Raw genomic sequence first — 23,205 nt, 5'->3', positions numbered from 1 at the left:
GTGTGTGCTCTCGGGGGGAGAAGTCGAGTCTAAATCAGGGTTCTGGAAGGGTCCCATATGAGTAGTCAGCCGCATGCAGTTCGTACACCGAGCTTAGCTTTCCCTCCTTCCCCCTGACACGACTGTCAGGTACTTCAACAGAAATAGGTTTTGTTTTTTCACCCTGTTCTAGGGGATGCATCCAGGCCTATAAGCACCTCAAGGGAGCGCATGCTGGAAAATCACCAGCAAGATTGCGCCAATTATCACTGCTTCCCTTTTCTAGCAATTTCCCTTTCTGGTGACCTTTCTCTCCTAATCCTGTGTGTTCCCCTGATTGTCTCGCTACACAGCAGAAGATCATGAATTGTGCTTAATTGAGGCATATGTCTGCATTTTCACTGTCCAGCGAATGTGGACATATAATGCATGGTTTTATGCAAGGGTAGAAACCCAATATAATACTTTTTACATAAATATATCTTGATAAATATAAAACAGATCTACTGTGAATACTTATTAATGCACAATATATGTTAAGATATGCACATCTCCGTATCATTTACTTGATACCGAGATGAAAATTGAAGGATACGTGACGAAAAGTGTCAATCATGCACTTAACAAAGACTGAGCCTGAAGGTGCAGACATCAAGCAAAGAAGAAGAACTTCAGGCTGGATTCAAACCCCCCAAACCCCTCCATCTGGGGGTCCAGGGCCTCCAGGCTCCCCCAGTGGGGCCCAGTTCTGTTCAAATCCCACATTTTACAAAAAGTGTCACATCAGCTCTCCTCTTTACGTGTCAACGGCGTTTGAAATCTCCTCCCCGCTAAGTGCTCAGAGAGCAGACAGAGTTACACTATATAAAACCGATTCTTGTCGAGGAGGAATATGGTCCTCCGTCTGCACCTGTCTCTCCCACTTTACACCTCACTCTCCCCCCTCTCCCCGCTCTCTTCCATTCACTCTCTTCTCCGTCGCCTTCATTTTGCCAGCTGTCTCCACAACGCTCTCTCCCTCTACCCTCCTCTCCTACAAATCCGCTTTTTTCTGTCGCAGCTTCAATTTGCCTTTGTATTACTGTCAGATGTTACTTCATCCTCCCAACACTGCACTCTCACTTTTGAACATACCACACTGAAAAAAAAAAGAAAATCGAAATACATAAAAACTCACTTTCACTTTTTACTCACTGTATTTCCCCATCCCGCACCCCCACTCACTGTCATCCTCTCTCTCACTCTACATCTTTGCCTCTCTTCCCGCCCCCCCCCCCCCCCCCCACCTGTCCCACTGGCCTCCCCCACATCTTGCTACTAAATGCAGTGCTAACCGCTGCTATTCAGGGACGTTACAGTCAAGCGTGTCCAGAGCCAACACAGACACAGGAAATGCATTAACACCCCGGGGGCTCGGCGGACCCGCTGCAGAGGCGGGGTGGGGGCTGGTATCTGATGGAGCACCACTCTGGGGCCCACAAAGGGGCGACCGGGCCGAGGTTCACACTGTGGTCGCATCAACGTGAATTACACCCAGATTAAATCACCATTTCCCAGCCATAAATAAAAAGCCATCAAAGCTCATTTAAAATGCCTCATAAACTCTGTGTCCCTTTGCCTTTCTTTGTGGCCCCCCTCCCTCTCTGCGCCTCGCCTCTCCCCCCGGTCCTCCATCACCTCCCCCGGCTGTTGGAGTACCTGATGGTCCGTCTGTCCCTCTGCATCTCACCATCTGTCTCTCTCTCCTCGCCTCTCCCTTTCTGTGTGCATGTCTCCTGGGTTGCGTTGCTCTGAAACGTTCCTGGACATCTCTTGGTTTTAATTACTATTTGGCTTTGCACCGGCAAAGCTGAATGATTGACAAGAGGAAGGCCACCGTAGGCCCACTCAAGACCCACTCCAGGGGCCCGGCACAGCCCAAACAAAGCACCACTAGAATCCATTAAGAGGAACCGAGAGGACGACTACCCGACAACACGGCTGTGATGGACCAGCCGTACACGCCATCGGGAGAGAGCGAGCCAAACACATCCAAACCCACCACAGATATTCCTCTATAGGGAGCAAGGACGTCCTGCACCTGCACCAATCCCCCACCCGCCTGTCCCCGACGTCACGGAAGACCATACGCTCTGAGTGACCGCCATAAAATTGAAGTGAGTTGGAGCGGAAGGAATGTCTACTGCAGCCTCATTTACAAACACGCACACACAGGGGTGGCTGGGCTGTACCCGGAGCAGAGCATAGCAGTGCTCCATGTCAGCATGTTAAGTAGTTAGGGGTCTCTCTGTGTGTGTGTGTGTGTGTGTGTGTGTGTGTGTGTGTGTGTGTGTGTGTGTGTGTGTGTGTGTGTGTGTGTGTGTGTGTGTGTGTGTGTGTGTGTGTGTGTGTGTTAATGAGGGGTGGGCAGAGGGCCAGCTGTGAACTGGAAAGGGGGATTTGGCTCCATCAGATCTGTTCTGTAGCCCGTCTGCCAGAGACAAACACTGGCAGACAGGCAGATGCAAACAGAAACACACCCGCAGTGACACACACATTGGCAGACAAACACACACGGAATGATACACACACGCCAACATGCACACGCATTGACAGACACACACACGCATCGACGGACAACCACACACACACATTGACAAACACAAACAGCTCCCCATCGACCCCCCAGTGGTGTAAGAAAGGCCAAGGCCCGTGCCCTTGAAGACCGTCTCCTTAGATAAGATTTGGAGATGGCCGTGTGGCACCAAATCAGGAGCCCTGTCTGTCCAGATGTATCCAGTAGACAGACATCTCCCGGGGAACGCAGGCAGCGGAAATTAACTTACTTGCCGTTCAGACGGGGTGGGGAAATTATTCTGGAGGGGTTATTGGCTCACCATGGGAGATGGGCAAACAAGAAGAGAGTGTATAGAAGGAAGGATTGGACCTGTGATTAAGGGAGGGTGACTTTGGTTAAAGAGTGGCGGGCAAAGACAGCAAGGGAGATGGGTAGAGAGGGAGGTGGGTAGCAAGGACGTAGGAGGACGAGGGACAGAGGAGAGAGAAAGTAGCGATGTGAAGGGTTTCCGAGCCCATCCCCGGCCTCTCGAGAGCAGAGAGTGTGCTGAGAGAGGTGCGAGAGCAATGGAGAGACACAGCCAGAGAAATCAGAAATAGATAAGGGGAAAATGAGGCTCTGTATGCCACAAATGGCCGTGACGTGAGAAAGCCACAGAGGCCATTTGTGAGTGACTAAGCACTAGGACCGGGGAGGACACGTCGCGCTATCTGTTGCCCTCCAAGCCCCCCGGAGACAATGACGCGACCGAGGGCAAAGAACACGCTTACCCCCACGCGGCTACCTTTAAATAGGGATTATGCCTGTTTGGGTATGTGTGTGTTCATGCGTGCAGGCTTACGCGGCCGTATGAATATGCCGCTGCATGTGTGTGTATGTGTCATGCAGCTGTTTGGTCGCAGGGAGCAGGGGACCTGCCACGGAGCAGGTGCTGGCCATTTCACGCCTGTCGGCCCCCCTTAGCTCTGTTTGTCCACACACATTCACATTAGCCTCCACAGGTTCCCATCTGGAGGTCCACCATGCCTCTGCCTCCCTCCCTGCCTGCCTTTGTCCCTATCCCTGCCTTTCAACACGCACCTCCCTCTCCTCACACTGAATCACTCACTCACTCCCTATAGAATACACTTTAAAAAATGGTAAACGTCAAGACAGTATAGAAAAATTAGACGCCATATTTTTCACCTGCTGGCCCCCCGTCTTTGAAGCTCCCCACTAAACGAGCCGAGAGGCAAACCAGGGAAAATACAGAGTAGAAAGAACAGAGAAAAATGGGGGAATGATGGAATTAGGGATGAATCGTCCACATGAGAGACTAAGACAGTAAGACAGGAGAGAGAGAGATAAGGAGAACGACGGGGGGAATAAGAGCAAGGGAAGCACAAAGTAGCTGAAACAGCAGAGCCAGACTGATCCTCTCAGACACACACACACACACACACACACACACACACACACACACACGTAATCGGGGGGAAAAAAAATAGAAGAGGGCAATATTGATGAGGGAGGACAGAGTGCCATAAGAGTCCCATGCGAGGCTTAACTGCCATCAGCAGCCGCTGCAATCCTCGTCTTTCCCCACGAGACTGGGCATGGCACACTGCCTCTGATTTATCGCACGACACACATCCATCCACACGTGTCTCTACTCTCTCCTCCAGAAGCTGAACCCTGGGACTCCCTGCTCCTTGTTCAACCTGCCTCCATGCCGCTTCCAGCTTGTTGCACACAGCGGGAGCTGGCGGGGGGCTCGCCTCGTTCTCCTTTGCCACGCCGACGGTGGCAGACACAGAGCAGCCTCCCAGGGATACACCATTGCATGAACAGCAGCACCACAGGGAGTTGGAGGAAGCGAGAGACAGATTGAGAGAGTCTCGAAAATATAAAAATATAGAGGCAGAGAAAAGACAAGAGAAAAAAAACGAATGCATTAAAGGAAAATAATGAAAAAAAATAAACGAGTGAACGAGGGGGCGAATGAGGAGGCGGGAGGGCTCTTAAGAGTAAGCCACCGGAGAAATGCATCTCATTCCATTACAGCAGACTTCCCCCCCCCCCCCCCCCCACCCGCTCCCCATAATGTCAGCAGAAAATAACTTCCGGTTAAGTGCAAGGGGATGTATTTTGTATGAGAGGAGGTGCGGGGACCGATCCAATCTCTCAGCCTCTTGGAGGGGTTGAAGATGAGGGGGGGGGGGGGGGGGGCTAATGGGCGACTGAGGGGACGAAAGTATAGAACAATGGAAGTCGCTCATTCTCTATGGCTGGCTGGATTCACTGTACAATCCTTCAAGGCCAAAAGAAGCAGGCCAGAATGACACGAACACACACACACACACACACACACACACACACACACACACACACACACACACACACACACACACACACACACACACACACACACACACACACACACACACACACACACACACACACACACACACACACACACACACACACAGAGAGAGAGAGAGAGAGTGAGAGAACGAGAAAGAGAGGGAAAGAACGAGAGAGGGAGCAAGAGAAAGAGAGCGATAGTTTGGCAGCAACTGAGTGCGATGCAACAGACCACTACCCTCTTCAAAGTCAACAATATCATCAAGTATTAAACAAGTCATTAACTGCAACTGCAGACACGTCTAAGAGACATTGAGACCAGCAATGGCAGTGTTTCCCGCAGGATTTTTTTCAGCAGCGGTGGTGTGGTCCCCGATCCCTCTAGGGGGGTCCGGGGGCATGCCCCCCCGGCAGATTTTTTTTTGTACCCTTTACATTGGAATGCATGAATCTGGTGCACTTTGAGAGGAGAATATGTACTTAAATCCTATTCAAACAGTCCTGTGTATTACTGTAGATGGGATTATTGGTGTTGTAACTTTGCCTTTTGTGTCTTCATTTACAGATTTTTATATTTTTGTATAGTAATATTTAAACACAAAATGCCACAACGTAAATATAATTTGCACAATTTATTTACAGATTTTTGCCTAATGCTTAAACACTAAACATGGTTGCTATGCCCAAAGCATAACTGTTTTTTTACATAAATAAAATACGCGATGAAAACAGATTTTATATGGCAATAAAGAACAACATCGGATCCAACAGTATGGATTCATTTTTCAAAGTTCCTGAAAATACCTAGGCTATAAATTCCTGACTGGATATAAGCTCCTGTAAAGGCTATGAGTGATCCCAAAAAGAGCGACCACACGCACACACACACATAGGCCTACACACACACACACAATACTAGAGGAAAAACGGCACGGAGGTTGCGGTTTATAGATACAATAAAATGATTGGGCTCAGAGGGTTTTTAACACTGGTGGTCATGTAGCGACACATTTTAGCAACTTACTTTCTCTCTCTCTCTCTCTCTGTCTGTCTGTCTCTCTCTCTCTCTCTGTCTGTCTCTCTCTTTCCTTCTTTCTTCGATCTTCCGCTTCACTCGCTTCACTCACTCGCTAGAATCAATGTACCTTTGCAACCGTGTAGGGTAGCCTACTGCCAACAACTGCCACACTCGCTGTGTATTTTTCTTCTTTGATGTTGGTTACGTGACGATGTCCTGCGTGCTGCGCAATTGACGTTACGCGCTGTACATTTTCTAAAAGGAGCTACGTAAAAAAAAAATAATAATTAGGAGAAGGATTTTTATTGCAGCGGCGGAGAAAATGCAGCGGCGGCGTGCCACTGCTGTGTGAACGTGGGGGAAACACTGAATGGGCTCCTCTCCCTTCTGCGCTCGCTAATTGCCATTTCCAGAAGAGTATACTTTTCTGTAAAATGAAAGCATTTGATGAAAGCTAGGTTGGATTCAGATCCCTCTACGATGCAGCATGTTGTTTTACGACTTGCCTCCATCGTGAACCGCTATTGTAGCGTGCAACAAAGCCCCTTTCAAACGCAACTGTGGTAGAGAGTGTATAAGCAGACCTTGAACACAGGTGAGGCGGGGAAACGTTGACAATAGATTGATTGAGTGCATGGTAAAAAAGGTGCCAGAGTACATGCTTTCCTCAAACGCAACCGAAAAATAGAAAGTCATAGATGAATCAAGAGGGCAAAAAAAGACAGTGCCAAGAAAAATGTCCTCACAATCACTGACACACACAAGCACGCACACAGGCACACACGCACACACACACACACCTAGGACAGAGCAGCTGAACCCACTAACCCTACACTACAGACCCATGAATTAATTGTGTGCGCACGCAGGTACAGAGGATTGCACCTTGGGGAATGATTGACGAGCATCAGTCTGTGTGATGAACTATGCATGGGATGAATCACACTTGGGTGCAGTGCAAATGATATGGAGTGCTTGTATTCCTTCGATTAACCAGGGAAGCGCTCTGGGTAAGACACAGCACCCCAAGTGTACCTGAATGTTTGTATCAGCATGTGCGTTAGGAGTTTAAGCATTGTGCGGTGTGTGTCTGTTCAACACGAGCCAAGACCAGGGTTATCTGTACTGTACAGATAACCCTGGCACACTGACACACACTCCCCCACAAACACTCTCACGCAGTTGTACAGTACAACTGCGTGAGAGTGTTTGTGGGGGAGTGTGTGTATGGGGAGGGGAGGGGAGGAGGGGGGCAGTGACCCACCTCTGACCAGGGCGGTGACCTGCTCCTTGCCCGTGCCCAGGCGGTTCTTGACCTCGCAGATGAAGGTGGTGTTGACGGCCTCGTCCACCTTCAGCACGGTGAGCTTGGCCTCCTTGAGGACCACTGTGTCGGGCATCTCTCCCGTCAGGCTGCAGTGGCACAAGGGCACAGGGATCAAAAGAGGGGAGAGAGAGAGAGAGAGAGAGAGAGAGAGAGAAGAGGGTTAGATCCCCTCTCTCGCTCAGCCAAAGACAATGAATGAAGAGAGAAAATAACAGAATGCAAAAGCAAAATACAAACAGGGAAACCAAATGAAAAAGACAGGAACAGAAAGCGAAAGCTAATGAGCAACAAAGAGAAAGCTAAGAAAATCACATTAAAGAAAGCAAAAGAACAAAAGCGGTTCAAAACTGACTATTGTGAAGAACAAAAAAGTGGACCAGATGGAAATAAAAACCGAAACAGATGGAAAGCAACAATGAGAATAAATAGTGAAATAAACAAAACGGAAACGAACACATCTCTCAAACTACAATAAAAGGCCTTGAGGGGACAAAGCAGACTTTAGTTTTTTTATTCTCCATTGGGAATGACTTTGCCTCAGCCCACAAAAATGCTGTGGGTTGTGCTGTGCTAAAGTCCACTAATCCAGAACACCAGCCCTAAACTCTCTTGGGATAACACACCATCAATCCATTTACACACGGGCAAAAGGGGAGAGGAAACACAATGAGGACAGAAGACGCATCTAAATGATTGGCTTTAGCCCAGAATCTCATCTCGGCCGTTAAAAGTTTCAAACTTAGCTATTCTCCTATTTTGTCAGTTACGCTCATAGCAGTAAATGGGGAGTGAGGAAACGGCGGTTACATTGTGTTTCCCCATTGTGCGGGGGTTAAATCAAAAGTCACCCAGAACAATAGGAGAAATGATCTCGCTGTCTCTCGCCCCCTCTCCCTCACTCCCTCACTCACTCAATCAGCGGATAGGGCTAGCATGGTGACCAGCGCAACTCCGACCGCTGTAGTCACTAATGAACATCTAGGGATGGAACGATAAGCCAGTGTGTGACGGGAATGAGGGAAGAACACAATGAGCAGGGGGAAGCAGGCCTCCTTCTTGAGTACAAGAAGAAGGGGGTAACACTTACATCCTCCATTTGACCGTGAGGGGCTGGGGGTTGCCGTTGGCCTGGCAGGTGAGCACCACGTTGGTGCGACCGACGTACCAGTTGTTGTCATAGCCAATGATGGTCACCTTAGGCGGGTCTGGAGAGAGGAGCCGACAGCAGAAGGCAGAGGTGAGCCAATGCAAACAATGGGTTACGGCAGACTGACCAATTGGGGAGGGATTCATTATTAATTATTCTACACGGGGAATTCTGTAGCATGAATGTGAGTGCGTGTATGTGCGTGTGACTAGTTAAGTTTTTCAAATTTACTACTTCTACTCTTTCAGCAGAGGTTTTTATGGGAAGCCCCACAGTGGATTTCTTATCCCTGCATATGATCAAGCAGGGTGTTGGGCCCTCTACTGCAGGTGGCCTGGGTGCGGACGGCGGCCGCAGCGTGTCGTCGGATCCCTGCGTGGGCGGACTCACATTCCACAGCCAGCTTCATGGGGAAGCTCTCGGGCTTGGTCAGCGTGCGGTGCGTCACCACGCAGCTGATGTCTTTGCCGTTGTCGGCGGCGGTGGGAACCAGGAGGTACTCGCTGACCACCGTCACCATGTTGTCAGCGCCCGTCTTGGGCACCGTGGAGGCGTTGCCGTTGGCGGTGGTCACCCAGGAGATGAGGGCCTCCGGGCGGCCGTTTGCAGACTGGCACCGGGCCACCACGGCAGGCTTGGTGCCGGCGACCGCCGTCACCGCTTCCGCCGTGTTCTTAGGCTTGGCTGTTAGAGAGAGAACGAGACAGAGAGAGTCAGACAAACAAAGCCGCTAGCAGTACAGAAAAGGGTTAAAAAAAAAATACCAAAGAAAAGATAAGTGGATGATTATCGATAAAGCAGTCCAGTCAAAGACACATTGAAACCCTCCTCTGACTAATACAGGCCCGCTCTCCTTATCCACAAGTCTCCGGCTCTCCTCTTCAGAGCCAACATTGATAAACAATTACGACTGCTGGTCCAGAGCAAACAGACTGACGCTCTAAATCTCCCTTCACTCTCTCCCTCCCATTGCCAGCATTGATTAACAATCGCCACCACTGGCTCTGTGCATCACCCAAATTCAGAACCCTAAATCATTATATAATGCCCTACGCCTACCCCCATCACACACGCCATGACAGACATGCACACCTGTAGACGTACACAACTTTCGGTACGTTTGTACTGGTGTTTGATTTTACTTGGGTTTAAGTCCGTAGAGAGGGGGTGTGTGTGTGTGTGTGTGTGTGTGTGTGTGTGTGTGTGTGTGTGTGTGTGTGTGTGTGTGTGTGTGTGTGTGTGTGTGTGTGTGTGTGTGTGTGTGTGTGTGTGTGTGTGTGTGTGTGTGTGTGTACCCTCCCCACCCCGAGCAAGCCATACACAATCTTCCCCTCAGTACTCTTGTGTAAGATCAGAGGAGAGCAGGGAGGACAGGGGCTGACAGTGGACATGACAAGCAGCTAGATCAATACCCTGCCTGAGGGAAGGGAAGCCAGGGGGAGAGATAAAGGAGGGAGGGCGGAGGGAGGGGAGGCAGGACGTGGGGATCCAGGGAGAGAGGAGAAGCAGGGTCGGGGGGGGGGGGGGGGGGGGGGGGCAAAGCAGGAAGAGAGACAGAGGTTGAGGGATGGAGAGAGAGACCAGGAAAGAGAGAGACAGAGGGACAGAAAGAGACAGGGACACAGAAGGAGAGGGAGAGAGACATAAAGGGAGTGTTGATAGGGACGGTTGGGGGAGGAGAGGGGGAGCAGAATGCCCATCACCACCACTGGTGATGGGCCAAGGTTAGAGCCATGAATCTATTGCATTAACAAGAACCCAATTGATCTGACAATACCACTTATAACATCAATTAAGACCTGACCGGAGGTGCTTTTAACCCGTCAGCCGTTCCAGGGGGAATGGGGGGAAGCTAGAGCAGGCCATTTTTTTTTTTACAATTTACATATATATGCGCAAACACAGTCCCTTGAGCTTAGACTAATGCGCACGCACAGACGCCAAAATCAACCTTTCCATTAGCTTGGACAAATATACACACACACACACACACACACCTACCTAGCATGATGAGGGAGGTGGTGCCCAGCTCGTTGCCACTGGGGTAGGTGGCGAACTCGCAGATGTACTTCCCCTCGTCGCTCATCTTCACGTCGCTGATCTGGATGGAGGGGTTGGGCAGGGAGGGGGGGTTGGTGACGAAGGTGACCCGCCCCTTCTGCGGCGTCTCCGGGAAGTGGGCGCCGAAGTTGGGGTGGTAGACGGCGATGTTGACCCTCTCGCCCTCAACAGGCTCGTAGATCCAAGTCACCTGGGGGGAGGTTGAAGGTAGGGGGGGCAGAGTTTGAGGGGGGGGCCGAGCCATCGATCTCTAGGACAAATTAAGCCATTAGGGGGATTTCGGTTTAAGGGTGAAATTGCAGAGCCCGGTCGATTTGGGAGCAATTTATACACACGATAACCAGAGGGAGATTAACAGGATTTCTTTATGTTGGCAAATCACGATATTGTCAATTAGAACTGAATAATTCATGAAAAAGTTGGATGTGAAAACATGAAATATTAATTTCCCATTTGTGAGAACATACCGGTTTTCTTATATATAAATCTAAGGGATTGAAGGAACTTGTTCACAGACATATGTATTATTTCACTCTTTTTTACATAATCCTCTAAGCATGCTGTGACAATATAATCAAGATGTTAACATGTTACACAAATTACGTAATTTATGATTGGTCACAACAAAGGACACACTGGCAGTTGCTAGGTAGATAACTTTGCCCTCCTTAAAGTTAAAACCTGCAGCAGTTAACTGTGTAACCGACATCTGACATATGAAGCACCCACTCCAAAACTAGATGTTTGGCATCATGGTTTGTGAACTGAAATTAGCCATTTAGTCTAAATGTGCCAAACCACATGTGATTTAGTGCACGGATAAAATTATGTTAAATGAAACCAAAAGTAATGAATGGCTTTTCTTTTTTATTGTACGTGTCTGCTCAACGAAAAAGAGTAGTGCTTGAGCATGGTCCCCTGAGTCCCTGGAAAAAAACATCTGGATAATTACCACATTGACAATATTTTTGGAATGCATCGTACAAAATAATAAATACAAGCCAATTCAGAAGCCTCCGATCCACAAGTTCATCGTGGCGTTTGATTTCAGGATGGTTCTGTAATGATTTCCTATTGGGCGAGAAGCCATTGTGGCTGGGGCTGTTCTGACAGATTGAGCTACTTTGAGTCAGCACATGGCGACGCCATTTAGGCATGAAATGTGTTCTTTTTTTCTTCCATTTTGTACACTGTTACAAGAAGTAACAGTGTACAAACCAGCTCTGTGTCTGTCTGAATATGTATGCCTGTGTGTGTGTTTGTCTGTAGATGCATGCCTGTGTGTGTGTGCGTGTGTGTCTGTAAGCATGCCTGTGTTTGTGTGAATATTTATGCATGCCTGTCTGAGTGTGTCTGTATATGCATGTGTCTTTATATGCATGTTTGTGTGTGTGTGTGTGTGTGTGTGTGTGACCGTATATGAAGGTGTGTGTGCACATGCATGTGTGTGCACACGTGTGTTCTTATATGTATGCATGCCACCCTGCGTGCTTTGTTTGTATGAGTGCCTTAGTATGCACATGTGTGTATGCATCTGCATCTGCGTGTTTGTGCCTAACCTGAGTTAGCTGGATGCCGGAGGGGTCATTGAAGGAACAGCGCAGGTTCACCGTCTGGCCTGGGTAGGACAGGACCTCCGTCTCCACCTTCACCCGCTGGCCCAGCCCGCCTGCAGGACAGGGAAGAGAGGGGTTAGAGGAGGACCAGAGTAAACCATACCTGGCTCCACCCCCTGAACAAATTTGAAAGATGCAAAAATGTGCAGGCATCAAATGGAACCTGGTGCAGGGGGAAGAAAATAACAACACACACACACACACACACACACACACAGAGACACATTTCTTTCCCAAGTTTTAAGGTTGCATTACAGTAAAGTGAACTAACCAGACTGTTCTATCTGTTCTATTATTTGCCTTTACCATATGCGTCAATATATCAACGTTATGATGAAATATCATTATCATGAATCATGATCGTTTATAAAGATATCAAAGCGGTTTTGATCAAAAACATTCTTATTTGATCTTGTCTATATAGGCCAGCAATACAAAAACTAAATTCCTCAACATGACGCAATTCCTTCTTAAGACTACACAGACAAATGTGTGTCATGATGAGGTAAGTCATATATAGATAGATGAGGCACCAGTGTTTGATCCTTTAGGTTGGATTGGTTTCTTAGGGAAAGGGGCGGGGGAATTTAGGCAGAGGTGTGTTGTGATTGGGCCTCCCAGTGATTAATGAGGTCGTGTGTGAAGGCGTCTGGTACAACAGAGCGTAGCAGGCTTTCTGTAGAGCAAGTAGGCCAAACCTACAGGAGTCTGGTATATGTCCATGACTCTGCGTGCGTGTGTGCGTGTGCGTGCACCAGGAAAGGGGAGAGGAAAGCCAGCACTGGAGCACATTGGTCATAAATCATTGAGATGGGCTATGCCTTCCCGTAGCCTGCCATTTGCTCTACCGAACGCATTCCTGTGTGAAAACACCAGCTAGCATAGAGTAGACTCTAAATAAATATGTTTTTCCTTCTGCACGTTTGCGAGTCCCAGAGTGTCGTCTCCTGATGTTTAGGCAAAAAACGTTAAAGTGAGCATGTGAGAGGAACAGAGGTAGATTGGAGAGATAGAAGATTGATAGAATGTTAGAGTGTAGGTAATGAAAAAAATAATTGGAATTACCTGTGTGAGTGAGTGTGCAATAATGAATGTCAGTAAATCAGCCCTGCTTTAACTTAGGAGTGGATTATATCTGGAGACGCCCAACATTTAAATTCCTTGCAGTGTATGGGTCACACAAAATATAGAGGAACTGGCCTGTGTCTACTTACTTATACTCTGATAGACTCAAACACTGTTACGATCAGGACGTAGAATTACACACACACACACACACACACACACACACACACACACACACACACACACACACACACACACACACACACACACACACACACACACACACACACACACACACACACACACACACACGAAAAGGTCAATCGTCTACTTGTCACCGTGGCAGCAATAACCACCCCTTCCTTGGGGGTTGGTGAGGTATCAATATATAGACAGAAACATGCAAACGGTTACGGGAGGAAACGAGGGAGAGCCACTAAGCGAGCAATGCTGTGAAAAAGAAGAGCGGAAAATAAAAAACCAACAGACACTTTCCTAGAATAACACCAGCTCTCGGCAGGCTGGCCCAATTTACAAGCACCAAACAACCTCCTTGTAGCCACAGAGGAACCGCCGGTCGCTGAGCAGTCCCTGGGAGCCAGCACTGAGCCTTACTTGAGCGGAGAGCACGCACACACACACGCACAATTTGTGTTCCTATCCTCTGCTACTGTCGTCCTGTGATCTCTGAAGTGTCCAGGGTGTTTATTGGATCCCCGCACTACAATCCTCCTCTCCCACCCCGGCTAACTGCAGATGAGCTCGGGGCCTCTGGCGCGAGCCTGCTCCGCCGTGCACGTGCAGCGAGGAGTGGAGAGAGGAAAGAGGAGACGCCATCCTCAGCTTCATTGGCCGTAATTGGTCGCTATGGATTAAGACAAGCTCACTCGGCACAGGTAATTACGCACGACAGTATCGACGCGTCCTGTCGGGGTTCCGTCCCCCATAAGATGCTGAGCCTCGCCAGTGTGGCAGCAGCACGAACAGGGGAGGTGAGAGGGGTGTGTGTGTGTGTGTGTGTGTGTGTGTGTGTGTGTGTGTGTGTGTGTGTGTGTGTGTGTGTGTGTGTGTGTGTGTGTGTGTGTGTGTGTGTGTGTGTGTGTGTGTGTGTGTGTGTGTGTGTGTGTGTGTGTGTGTGTGTGTGTGTGTGTGTTAGGGAGGAGCGCCACGACTGCTGTCCGTCATTCAGATGCAATAAGAGGAGAGGCAACCCGGGTCGAGTCTCGTCTTAGCCGAGATGAGAGACGGAGCGGCCTTATGAGACTACACAGCCCCGGGGAAATGAATATTAGGCACACACCGAGAAAGAAGGAAAGCGCACACAGACGCACACAGACGCACGCACGCACGCACGCACCATTTGTGTGTGACGGGACCCGAAGCCCTCAAGGACTGCACAGTGTCTGCCAGAGTTCAGCCCGGCGATGAGGGGAGGGGGGGGGGGGGGGGTGGTGCATTTGAAGTAGTAATTGTCAGTATAAATATTTAGTGAGCTATGGCCATATTGAAACGCAGGGAGCCCAGGGAACAAAAGAGATGGGCAGCATCCAGGGAGGTAGCAGCCTCACAAGAAGAGGGGGCGGCTCAGGGATCCAAGTGAGCAGAGAAGAAAAGGATAAACGAGGGGGGAAAAGACGACGCGAACAGTAGCAATGTGTCACAGCTGCTCTACTTTACGGCAGCTCCACTGCCCGCAGGTGACACACACCAGCAGCGCACAAACACGCACACACACACACTGGCATCCCAAAGTAGCACATCAATGTAAATCAAATGTCACCGTACTGTCACCCATCGTTATGTATTTAACTCCCACACGCGCCACACACACACATGCATCTCACACACACACACACACACATGCATCTCACTCACACACACACACACACACACACACACACACACACACACACACACACACACACACACACACACACACACACACACACACACACACACACACACACACACACACACACACACACACACACACACAAACGTGTCACAAACACACACGCGCACACGACAGGCTTGCCATATTAACGGTTCCCTGTGATCCCCTGCCTGGTCACACTGACATTTTCATATTCCTCAGCATTCCAGAGGGGGGAGGAAGACGAATGGGGGAGGAAGGGAGGGATAGAGGAGGGGTGGCAGGAGGAGGATGACGGGATGAAAGGAGGAGAGACAGAGAGGAGGGACAGACGACGAATGCCAAAAGAGATACAGGGCGGCGGGGGTGGGGGGGAGGGTGTGCTGGGAAGAGGGGGATGAAAGGGTGTGAATGTGGTCCGCGCCAGGAATAGAGAATTAGAGGAAGAAGAGAAAGAGAGAGCCAGGGGTGCGAAGGAGAGGAGCTGCCGAGGGAAGGAGAAGTAGGAAGGAAGCCGGTCCATCAGAGGAGAGGCAGCGCTAAATGAAGGCTCATAGAGACAGGGGGGAAAAGGGAAAAAAAGTAGCGTCCTCCAGAGTGAGTTATAACAAAACTGATAATAGAAAATAAAGACCAAGACCGCAGAAAAAAAAAGTAGCTGAGGAAGAGAAAGTGAAGTAAAAGGAGTTGGGGGCGCCGAGGAGGAAACAGAGCGAGGAGAGGCTGATGGCCAAGGGAGGGTCGGGGGGGAGCCATACTGTACACCTGACCTTGAGAGGGTACCGCCATCGGAGGCTAGAGAGAGGAACAGAGCGAGATAAGGGGGAGAGAGAGAGAGAGAGAGAGCCAGAGCATGACAGAGGGAGAGAGAGAGAGGGTATGAGAGCGGGACGGAGACAGACGCAGAGAGTGAGACGGAGCGCAGGGAGAACGAGACCGAGATAAACAGCGAGAGAGAACGAGCAGCACAGCGAGTGAGAGCTAGGGAGGAGCAGGAGCGAGGGGGGGAGAGAGAGACAAGAGCAGGCGAAAGACCAGGAGCGAGTGAGGCCAGAATAAAAATACTAATTTTCACAGCGGTCCATTAGAGCCAGCCGTGGCGTATGAAAGGTGAACGGGCTCTTATCAGCTGCCACCCGCCCGCCCGCCCGCCCGCGGCCCGACCGGCCCGACCGGCCCAGGGCTAATGGCATTCATGTCCTTTGCTTGATCCCTGCTAGAGTGGGGGAAAGCACAGCATCAGGGGACAGGCGGCGCAGGCCATCACCCAAAATATCTAATGGCCTTCAGAGCTCACTGAGTCTCGCCCCGTTTCTCCTCGCTTGCGGCTGCGCCCCGCCAGGTGGACCCGAATGTCGAGTTCTTTGCCGTCCAAGATAGGTACAAATTACTTTGCCGGGTGCCAGCATTTGAGCGAGCGTGTGTCTCAGAGGAAGTAAGTGTTTAAAATTTGGTGTGCGACTGCAAGCGTTTGTGTGTGTGTGTGTGAGATAGAATCGCCTACTGGCCTCCATCTTGCAGAGTTTCCTCTATAGTGCTATAATGCAGTAATAAGCAGCCGGCACTCTATTCTGCCCGACCAGGCCACTGTGAATGTGTTCATTTGCATCACGTCCTGTTGCCGCCTGGGCCATTGTTGTGCCTTCCCACAGCAAACCCCGAAGAATGAGCTTTGACACAAGCAATATGGAGCGGGGGAGAGAAACGGTTCCATTTTCTGGCAGACAGAATGTTCCTCTGCCTGCAATCCGCCTCTCTCATCGACTTGCACAAACAATGCTTCCTTCTTGGACTCTTCCCTCTTCTCACACACCGCATTTCAAACTTGGGTTCAGAAGCAACAATCACATTGTTTTTTCCTGAGACGCAAGGCCTATTGTGGTCATTTCCTCACCCCCTTCCCACTCGCCTCCCCTGAGACATAACTCTAACAATTGTGTGTATATGGATGAATGCACGCACACACATGCCACGGTGTGTGTGTGTGTGTGTGTGTGTGTGTGTGTGTGTGTGTGTGTGTGTGTGTGTGTGTGTGTGTGTGTGTGTGTGTGTGTGTGTGTGTGTGTGTGTGTGTGTGTGTGTGTGCGCAGTAGGACTCCATCATTTGGGTCCAACTATTGTTTGACATAATGAGTGTGGTGTGCCCACCTGCTGAGGGGTATGTGGCGCTCCCTGCACTCGCACGGTGACGGCGTTTCACCTCCCCTGCTGCCCCCTGACTACACTAATGGCCATTATCAGCTCGGCACTGGAACAGGACCAACACGGAGGCAGTGGACTGCCGCTGCTCAACAGCAATCGGCGTGGCAGCAGTTCCTTTGACCTTGAACGCAGCGCCCCACACAAACTACACAAAGCACAAAACCACCGGGACAGACCCTTATCGAAAGTGCATTTTCCGATACTGCTTTTACACACGCACAGAACCACCCGCCCCCCCCCCCCCCACCCCCCAACCCCCCAACCCCCCGAACCCCAGAGGGACGTGGGTGGTTTGGTATGCACGGCGCAGGGTGGAAATGCAGCTTAGCTTTGACAGGCGAGGCAGTTTGACACGCTGGGAATAAAACCGGGAAATGAAGACTGGCGACGTGGCTCGTCTTGGTATTGACCTTTCGCGCTGTGCTCTTCATCAGCGAGGGGCCAATCAATAGCGCATAGGGGAGGCTACATTTCGAAGGTAACCGCGACGCACGTCTCTGGTGTCTTACTGTTAAACCCTGCACGGGGGGGGGGGGGGGGCAGCGCCGCTGTTGAATACAGGAGTCTACGCTGGGCTATCGATCGCCAAGGTTGGATAAAAGCACACGCTTCAAAGTCAAAGTGGGGAGGTCCTACAGGATGCAAAAAAATAATGTATACTGTATTAAGAGCAGGGAATGGGGTGGGGATGATGGAGGGTGGTATGTTTTGTTGTACTGGGAAGTGCAGTAGAGGAAGAGCCGGGTTTGGAATACATGCAGGCAGTGTTGTTACAGAGATGTTGCGTGAGGGAGGCTTGAGGTGGGGATCTCACCTCTGTGATGCAACAGGAGAGGAGGCGGTGGGACTGGGCAGGAGAGGCAGTGATTGAGGGGGGGGGGACTTGGGAACAGTCTACTTTATTCACAGCGATGCTGTGAAACGTTGCAAAAGCCAACTCGGGGAAACTGAGTTGGGTGGGGGGGGGGGGGGGGGGGGGGGGGGAACGGGTGGAAGGGCTGAGGCGCATGAGAAAGGAACAGAAGTGAAGCGAGAGTAAAAAGGAGAGAGGGATGCAGAGAGGGAGGGACAGAAGAAGACGAATAGGCTTCAAAGTGCCATCCAAAGATGAACAGCTGGAGGAGAAATATGCTCTGGGTTCTGGTGGTATCTCTGGCTCGCTGTGTGCGCACGCGTGTCTGTGCGTATGTTAAGCTAGAATTTTAATAGGTAGGCACAACGCTCTATTAATAGGACATTTCAAATTGTTCCTCGTTACAAAGTACATTAACAAAGAAGGAAACACCTCATACACCATATTATCTATGCTAAACAATTAATAGACCTTTTAACACCGTCAAACAAACCCCGACTGGCTATGCCAAAACGTTGAAGACCCCCGCCCCTGAGGCTGTACTCAGCCCATGACCTTTGTTTTACTCTGTGGCTAAAGTTTATGCAGTATGCATGAGGCTTTCAGGAAAGAGGAAACTAGTAAAGCACAATAAATCCCAACAGGTCGGTTAACTGCAGGGTCCCCGACAGGAAATTACATACACAATGGCCCATGTATCTCTACGGACTTCTTTCGCTTTCGCTCGCCTCCCCTCCCCCACCTCCCCTGAGTTTCAGCTGTGTACATGCATAGCCCAAAGCTGACTAAGAATCTGGTTAAACAAGTCCTCCCAGTTTGCTTTGAAATAGGAGAACAATTGTGTTTGAAACAAAAACGAGGCCACTGAATTCTGTCCGACAGGCGAAAGAGGTTTCTACATTGGATAATCTTTTACCTCTCGCACCTCCTAACCCATACCAAGTACAGAACAACGGACTGTGTTAACCGCCATGAGACATTCTTTAAAGATAATAGAAACCTGCAACACAAGGACGAGAGGACACAAAAGAAGATCGTGTTGAGAGAAGATATGTGCATATGTACGACCGGAGGTAACGACCTCACGGACCCAATGAAAACGCTAGGGCAGGGACCAAGACAAGGACTCCCTATAGCAGTTACACGGGACCCCACACACACACACACACACTCACACTCACACTCACACTCACACTCTTTTCCGTAGGGGTGAATTATTCATTCCCTTGGCGAGAAGAAGAGCTCTATCCAGCTCTCCTCCTACCTCCATTATTAATAAACACAAACATCTACACTGTACCCAGGAGAAACGGACACATGGAAGAGAGACAGACGGACAGAGACACCCACACCTTTTGGAGGTGAGGGCAAGGAAATAAGCTTCTTCAAAAGTGGATGTGGTACCTTGTCTGGGGTTTAAAACAGGAAAACCTGAGAAAAAGACAAAAACCTCAAACGCAGGCCTGAGACAAAACACTTGTTTAATGTCAACCCCGGGTGCAGTCTGGCAGGGCTATGTTCAGGGCCAGTAAAGCCGCACTTTTAACAGAGCCAGGTTTACTGTGGACAAAAAGGACGCCGCTTTCCTAAAGCAAATAAATAACCACAGCCCAGTGCCTCCAACCGCTGCCTCAGAGGCAGACTGAATACCAGTAAGTGGCTGACTGACTGACTGACTGACTGACTGCATGGCTGGACGGTCACCAGCCACCCAGATCCCCAGTGGCCTCGCTAGTTTCTTTTTTATGCCCGGCTGCATACCCCTTCCTCCATCTCTCTGTGGCTCTCACTCTCCCGCCGCTGTATGCCGCTTTCTATTCCGTGCCACAGAACTCTTCTTTTTTTTCGCAGTGTATCCATTTTTATCTCCAAGGCGTATTCGTGTCTTCACATATCTGCTCCTCCGTCTTCCATCTGGATTCACAGGTCAGGCATCACTGGTCCTTGCATTATGACTGTGCTGGCTTTTCCTCTATAGTTTACTGCTTAAGAATAGATAGAGAATGTCAGAAATGTTTACCTGAGAAACTTGTCAAGTGCAAAAACAGACCCCAGGTCAGACTACGATGACTTCATTTGCTTTTCATAGCACCATTGCTCATAACATTCCTCCCTCCCTCCCTCCCTCCCTCCGTGTGTCTGTGTGTGATACAGGGCAACTCCATTCACCCAAGAACGCTGCAGACACACGTGGCAGTGTGCATGTGTGATGTTCAGCATTTCCCATTAATACCTTTGTGTCTGCTGCATAGGACACTTGTTAACATAATGTGATTATGAGTTCTATTTTCACCAGCCTAACAACACTTCGATGCGAGAGTCTACCAAGGTGTCACAGAGGATATTTCAGGCGAGGCGTGATCCCTCTCTAAAAATCCGAACCAAACACAACTCAAGTGAGAGGAATCCCATCACCACAGCCATCCCTGCACCGCAAATACACAAAGTGAGATGTTTCGCCTGCTCATCACCACCAGATAAGGCTCCACCTTCATCTCACCTTGAGAGGTGTAGGAGGTTGGGCCTTGGGGGGGGGGGGGGGGTGGTGGTAGGAGGAGATGGGATGGTACGGTAGGTCATGGTTCATTCCCGAGCTCCTCTGTTTAAGGGCTGCCAATCAAACATCCTCTGATGAGCCCATTGGTCAACACTGCTGGCGCAGCGTGAACCGCCCCCAATCAAAAGGGTGAGGGAGCAATCCAATTCCAGGGCCACATTAAAGGATTAAAAACGCAGTACCGCGATATGACAGAGGCGGCTATTGCAGCGATCAATCCGTCAGTTCGGGACACATGGTGGGTTATTAAATCAACGCTAGTTATATGGAGCACAGAAGGTGAGCAGCAAAACAAACAAGTCAGGGATTACCAACACCAATATATTAAAAAAAGATGCACAGCTGACGGCACTGTCACACCACACTGCCGACAGGCAGAGTGTGAGAGATTGTGTTCAACAGTGTGAAATACGTGTCTGCAGAGATGGAAAGACTTAAAGCCTACAATGTGTAAGAGAAAAATGCAGAGAAGTTGATTTGCAATAAATTTCGCCCAACATTTTTGGATTTCGCCCAACTTTTTTTTTTGTAGGCATGGATGCATGCCTACAATATGTATAATTGTATTCATTATACTGAAATATAAAACAATATCATACATGACATTTATAAAAGCAGTTTTCATATGACATGATTTAATTATGATTACGGACTGAAGGATTGAAAATATATTGTACATATTTTGCCATTGCCTGTTTCTATGACAAAAGAAGTTTGTTTCTATGACAATAGAACCCAACTTATTCCAAGCAGCAGATTCCAGAAAAAGACTCCATGACATTGCCAACCGGAAATGAAGGAAGAAAATGAGGAGACACACAATACAAACACACACACACACACACACACGTATTTAAAAATGAATGAAAAAGAAAGAGAAACACCAAAATAAAGAGAGACTAAAGAAACAGAGACACAGCCAGAAGGAGAAGGTGAGAGACTGGTAAAAGAGGCGAGGGTAGGCCAATAATCACAAAGGGATAAGAAACATCAGATGGATAAATGAGCCAATAAGAAGATAATGGTTTGGAGAGCTGACAGCTTTAGGTACGACGACCGCTTTTCACTGCACGTCGTTCAGTCGGCCATTATCTTCTCTCAAAGGTTTCCCGGCGAGGGCGGCATGGCCCCATTGTCTCCCGTCTCAAGGGGAGACGTGCAAGACGTGCAAGACGCGCACGCACGCACGCACGCGCACACGCGCGCGCACACGCACACACACACACACACACACACACACACACACACACACACACTAAGTACGGGACGTGAGAGGACTGAGAGGAATGAGAGAAGACGGTAGGCGTGGTTTCAAACAAACACTACTTTATCTACAAATAAACACGCATGTGTGCTTGCTTTTGTGCGGGTCAATGAGAGAGGTCTCTGGCCCTCCCTCTCCCTCCCAAACGAACGGTCACTATGACAACTTGCCATTGGAGAGCGGTGTATCTTTAGCTGCTGAGGGACAAAGTAATTAATAAATAACAAATACACAACCAATCAACAGGTGTGTCAAGTAGATGGCCGGACATGGGGCAATAACCTTATGCCATTCCACTGGAAGGGATATGAAGATCACAGGAAAGCGACTTCCCAGGAAAACAGGAATTGGACACACACACACACACACACACACACACACACACACACACACACACACACACACACACACACACACACACACACACACACACACACACACACACACACACACACACACACACACACGAGGCTAACTTGTTTACCATCTATCTTGCCTATTAAGATAAAGTGACAGATAGGAACTGGGGTAATAAAAAGCTGTGAGAATGTGCGTGCATGTGCGTGTAGGAGGGCCGTGGTGCTGCTTAATCTTGGAGGACAGGTAGGACTTTCATTATCACAGCAGCCTCCCAGGTTTTGAGAGCGGCATAACCCAGGACCGATCCCAGGGAACTGTTGCTATTCGCGTCGTCAAAGACATTGCAGTGTGCATATCCTCCAGTTTCTGACTGACATTACTAGCACAACAAGGAAGCAGTGGGGGATTTGTTAAAAATGTAATTAAAGCCATAATTCTACCATTTCCAGGGTGTAATCATGACAAGCACAGGAACACGCACACTCGCAGCGAATGTAAACATGGCTCTTGGTATGCGAATGTAAAACATTAACTTTTACACCTCCCAGTTGTTTCACCGAGCGACGCTACATGCACTTGACCATGTAGCAAAGGCCACCTGTAGTGCGCTCTAAAAGGTAGAGGGAAAAGCCTGCTTCTGAACTAAAGTGTAAGCAAGTCTATGTGCAAATGTGTGGTTTGGTACGTGCGCGCGGCTGTGCACATTATATTCCTGCAATGAAGGCAGGCATTCGACAGTGCGGCAGATCAAACGCGAGCGGGGTAATCACAGACGTAGGGCTAATTAGCACGCTGCTCAAAGGGGAGCAGTGAATGAGCAATGATGAGGATCCTCTCCTCCGATTCCCTGGCTGACGCAGAACCCCCGCGCGACTAGCACAGCGCTCACAGGTCGCAGCGTGGGGGTGAAGTGCAACCAGCGCTGGCCTCCACCGCGGGCCCAATCCCGATCTTATCATCCACAGGCACGCTGGCGGGAGAAA

At 49.5% G+C, this 23,205-nt stretch overlaps 1 protein-coding gene across 2 annotated transcripts in view; it reads right to left on the bottom strand.

Annotated features, from left to right (window-relative positions):
• LOC130391273 (nectin-2-like) overlaps positions 1-23,205 on the bottom strand; it is a 77,972-nt gene that overhangs the window by 36,955 nt on the left and 17,812 nt on the right. For both annotated transcript variants that reach the window (XM_056601320.1, XM_056601321.1), the window contains exons 2-6: positions 11,992-12,101; positions 10,373-10,622; positions 8,762-9,055; positions 8,312-8,429; positions 7,162-7,310 (exon numbers count right to left, since the gene is read on the bottom strand). In XM_056601320.1, coding sequence (XP_056457295.1) covers positions 7,162-7,310; positions 8,312-8,429; positions 8,762-9,055; positions 10,373-10,622; positions 11,992-12,101 — 921 coding nt within the window. The remainder of the gene's footprint in view (positions 1-7,161; positions 7,311-8,311; positions 8,430-8,761; positions 9,056-10,372; positions 10,623-11,991; positions 12,102-23,205) is intronic.

This window comes from Gadus chalcogrammus, chromosome 11, assembly GCF_026213295.1.
Source record: "Gadus chalcogrammus isolate NIFS_2021 chromosome 11, NIFS_Gcha_1.0, whole genome shotgun sequence".
Lineage (NCBI taxonomy): Eukaryota > Metazoa > Chordata > Actinopteri > Gadiformes > Gadidae > Gadus > Gadus chalcogrammus.
The sequence above is the reverse complement of the archived record's forward strand: the minus strand, read 5'-3'. Positions and strand labels throughout refer to the sequence as shown.